Source organism: Cryptosporidium hominis (assembly GCF_000006425.1).
Source record: "Cryptosporidium hominis TU502 chromosome 3 CHRO013146, whole genome shotgun sequence".
Taxonomy (NCBI): Eukaryota; Apicomplexa; class Conoidasida; order Eucoccidiorida; family Cryptosporidiidae; genus Cryptosporidium; species Cryptosporidium hominis.
Window position 1 is genome coordinate 1,131 of NW_667039.1, and position 4,569 is coordinate 5,699.

The window sequence follows — 4,569 nt, forward strand, 5'->3', positions numbered from 1 at the left end:
GGAAGTTAAAAAGTAAAGGGAGAGGTAGATTAAAAGAAAATAGGAGGTATTCTCTCTAAAAAAGGAAATAAATACAAATATTTAATGTAAATAGAGTTATTCTAGATTTTTTTTCCTTACTTATAACACAAGTATAATTGTGCAAAAGGAGGTAGTGATATAAATATTTAAATGTGTTCACATTTTTATAAATAAGAAAGTTAAAGGACCTAATAAATCAGAAAAAAGAAAGAAAGTGAGCGAAATTGAATGTATAATGGAAGACAAAGTAATTGAGTATAGGTTTTAAGGACATATATAAAATTATGGCAGATAGCTTTGGAGGTAAAAATAAGGCAGGAAGAGAGTTTATTTATAATGTGAGAGATGAATTAAAGCCACCAATAGAAAATGCATATTCGAATTACCATCCACTATTAAGAAGGGAAATATTTGAAGATCAGAAAAATGATCTTGCAAGATTGTATTTCAGGATTCAAGATCCTATACAATTGTCTTCTTCTGGTCAGATTGAAGGAGCTCAGAATGTTTTTGTGGGTGAATTATTTGGAATGTGTACAAGAGAGGAAATGATCAATAAACAACAGACTTCTACGGCTAATGATTTTGAGAGACTTTCTGGAGTAACTTTGAATGATGATTTAGAAGCTAGAATAGTGAATGAGTTTCTTACAATGAAAAGCTTTCAAAGATCTGATGCATCCAGGGTCTTTCACAAAGAATTAGTCAGACCAGTAGTTTGGTGCAGAATGGTTGTAAGAAGATTATTAGTTTATTTCATTGAAGCTGATCGAATTTTTCTCAATTATTTATATAGAAAACCACAAGGGCAAGGATATAAGTACATTGATATATATAACTTTCTTAGAGATAGACTGAGAGCAGTTTGGCAAGATTTAACAGTACAACATGCTACACGTCATAGAGCAAGTATTGATAGTTTTGAGGTATCATTCAGATTTCTATTATTTTCTGAGGAGTATTTATGTAATTTAAAAGAATTTAACTCAGTACAGAATGGTTCTTTAATGTCAACTTGTTTGGACAAGCTTATGTCTGGATATTTGGATGTTTTATATTATAGAAAGAAGAGCAGTAGTTATTTATATGACTCTGAACTTTCCAGAATATTGGTTTATGATTCTCCTTTTCAACCAGAATTCTGGTCTTATCGTATCTTAACCAGTATGAGCATTAAGATTAAGGATGCAAATGATAACAGAATTATGGATATAATTAATTTAATTTCTCCAGAAATGATTGAACACCCTCTAATTAAGCTTTCACTTGGAATTCATTGCTCTTTTAGATTTGTAAACATTGTTAGATATTTTAGATACTTCAGAAAGTGTTTTGGTATCATTTCTAATCTAATTAAAGATGAGAATAATTCTATTGAATCTTTTCAAAATAAAGATGACCAAGATCCAGAGCAATATAGACAATTTGGCCATGCTTTGATTCTTATTTGTATACTAATTAAAAAATATTCAAATATCATTCGTCTCAAATATTTAAATATATTATTATCATCTAATATGAGTAAACGCCAACTTATGCCTTTAAATAGCTTCATTGAGATATTTGGGTTCTACATAGAATCTATTGAATCACTAAAACTATTTACTGAGAGATTTGATATTAAGATCTTTAACAAGGATAATCCTAATGTCTTTCTTTTTCAAGGAAGCAATATTGGACAGTTTCAATCAATTCGGCAGATTTGCAATCTCACCACAAAATTTGTGGTATCATTTAAAGACTGTATAAATCTCTCAACAATGGAATCATTAAGTATTTTAAACTCCCTAAGCTGGCCTTCTGAGATTCTGACTTCTCTTTTGGAAAAGATCCCCAGAATTGACATTCTAGACCCTATTTTAGGGAAAATTTCAAAAGTTGACTTTGAAAACAAGACGCACACAGAAGATTTAAACAAAAACAAGATCGCTGATTCAAATTCAAACCAGTTTTCCTTTACTTCTCTTTCATCAAGCAATAGGGATATAATTAATAACAATTATAAGAGCAATAATCTTTCCAACACTTTAATTCAAAACTTAAAAGAAATAGATATCAACAAAGCTACAGCATATCGTAATTATATCACAAACTCAACCAAACAAAACAAAAGAAAAGGATTCTTCATGGAAGAAGAGGTACCTTCCGTTTTCTCAAATCCAAACATTACTTACGATGTACACACAGACTCTACTTCTAACATGAATACCAATAATAGCAATAAACGAAGGTCTATTACTGAAAATGACACTCTTCTCTCTGAAAATACGACAAACACACCATATAATCTACAAACACAAAACAAATTAGCTAATTTTCAGATAGATTCACCCAAATTTTCCTTCCAAACTACCAATTCTCACGATTTATTAAATAACTTAATTCCAAGTGGGCGCCAAACGCCAGAACCTGGGCTTTGCGCGCCAACATGTCATAAATTACCAGAAATTAAAGAAACAGAAGAAAGAAAACAGAGTGAGAAGGATAATGTATATAATTACAAGAAAGAAGTCGTGAATGTAGGAGAATCTATTCCAAAAGATGATTTGGATTTAAGTATTCAGAAGAATGGCCAGTTATTGAAATTTGGGAAGGAGATTTCTGTGAATTATGTGGGGGAAGGCGATCTTGGGAATACTGAAGCTAATATTTTGGGATTAGAAAACCAAATAATAGAGGATGGACTTGTTGGTTTGAGCGGATGGAAACGTTTTAGAGTCTTCTTTAATAAATATCAAGCCTCGGAAATGGAGTTAAAGGAGGAAGTTGAGAATGATAGAATACTTGAAGATGATAAAGAAAGCCAAAAACGTATCAATATACTTTTATCCAGGATAAATCTTCCAGAAAATGAAAATGGAATTAATCAATGGTTAAATTTATCAGTTTCTGGAATTTTGGAGCAGATTAAAACTGATATTATTTCAAGAGTGATTAAATCTTTAAAATTTAGCTTTGTATTTTTTTATAATCAATTGGTAAATATAGAAGGGATATCGAGATCCCATATAAGCCAATTGAATACATTTTACACCAAATTGGAGCTAATACTTTCAAATTTAACAAATGGGGATTTCTTGGATAAAAAAACAGTTCAGACTACTAACCAATTGAAAACTACAGAAAATCATGATTTTATTTTTCCATGGAATTCTGTAATGGTTAAATCTGAAATATTATCAGGTAGCAAAAAAGAAAAAGATCAAATGATTATAGATATTTACGAAATTGACTTTTCTCATGAGAATTTTGAAAGATTTCAAGGAAATAAACAATCTCAGATTCCTGTTCACGTCGAAATGCTTTCAATATGGCAAAACAATACAAGAACCTGCTTAAGAAGCCAACTTTTTTCTAATGATGATATTTCACTCTTAAAAGAGAAAGAGAGAGAAAATGTTAAAGAAGCTGAAAATCTTACTTTAGAGAGACTTTTATATGAATATCTAATCAATAATGGAGATGTTATTGTTTGGACACTTCCTTTTCTTGTAAGAAGTTGTGAGAATTCTATCAATATTCCACTCAATAGTTCTTTTTATGACTCTGAAGATACTTCAAATGAATATATGAAAAGGTCTTTAGACTCTTTTGCCTTTCCAATCACATCAGAAAAGGGAAAAAAGCAACTTATTGCAGAATTTGAATCATGTTGTAAAGTTTTGAATATTAAAAGTTATCCAATTGAAGTTAAAAGCAAAATACCTATTCTGAAAACAATTACTATAGTTTTATCTTTTGTTACTTATATTCCAATTGATCATTTAATTTTAGCTAGTGGTAATGAAATCTTTCAACAAAAGCTTAAAGATGAAATATTAAACTTGGAAAATACTATCGAGGAAATTATCTTGAAAGAATATCTTCAAGAATCTCAATCATTAGTTATTTCAGATGAAGCCATTTTGGAAGTTGGAGATAGACTACAGTCTTTTAATTATGGTAATAATGAATCTGCTTTAATCTCAAATTATTCAGGAGTTTCTTGTAATTTGAAATTCAAATGTATTGGAATTGCTCCTTTAGAAGTATTAAGTGACTCTACTATTAAACAAGATAAAATTTCTATCTACGTTCCTGGTCTAAATTCATTAATTAATACAAAGTTAAATAATAAAAGCTTCCCTAATAATCTTGTTGTATCAAATCACTATCAAGAAGATCTTGAAATTAATTCTATTAGTTTCTTGTCTACAATGTGGCTTCAGAATTTCCATAAAGTATTGAATATTAAGGATAGGATTGGTATTAATATTAAAGGATGTAATGGCAATAAAGAACTTTCGTTATTTAAGGAGGCCATCAAAATTGGTTTTATAGATTGTTTTAGACTATTTACAAATGGAAATATAGATTGGATCTTGGTTTCTGGAAATTGTTCTTACACGGAAATTAAGGAAATCATTATTTGGATTTATGACTTATATATTAATTCTATGGCATGCTTTGATAATGGTTTATTGGCTTCTTTAACACCAAGAGTAAGTTCTTTTCCAGGCACTTTATCTTGGGATTCAAGAGATTCTTACAAGATTAGAGATTTATTAG

The 4,569-nt window shown here is 29.6% G+C and overlaps 1 protein-coding gene across 1 annotated transcript; it reads left to right on the plus strand.

Moving 5' to 3' along the window:
- Positions 1 to 305: 305 nt before the first annotated feature.
- Chro.30403 (hypothetical protein) lies at positions 306 to 4,569 on the plus strand (the record flags this gene model as incomplete). Its single annotated transcript, XM_660552.1, has 1 exon — positions 306 to 4,569. A coding segment is annotated over one exon (4,264 nt), but the record flags the coding sequence as incomplete, so codon positions are not given.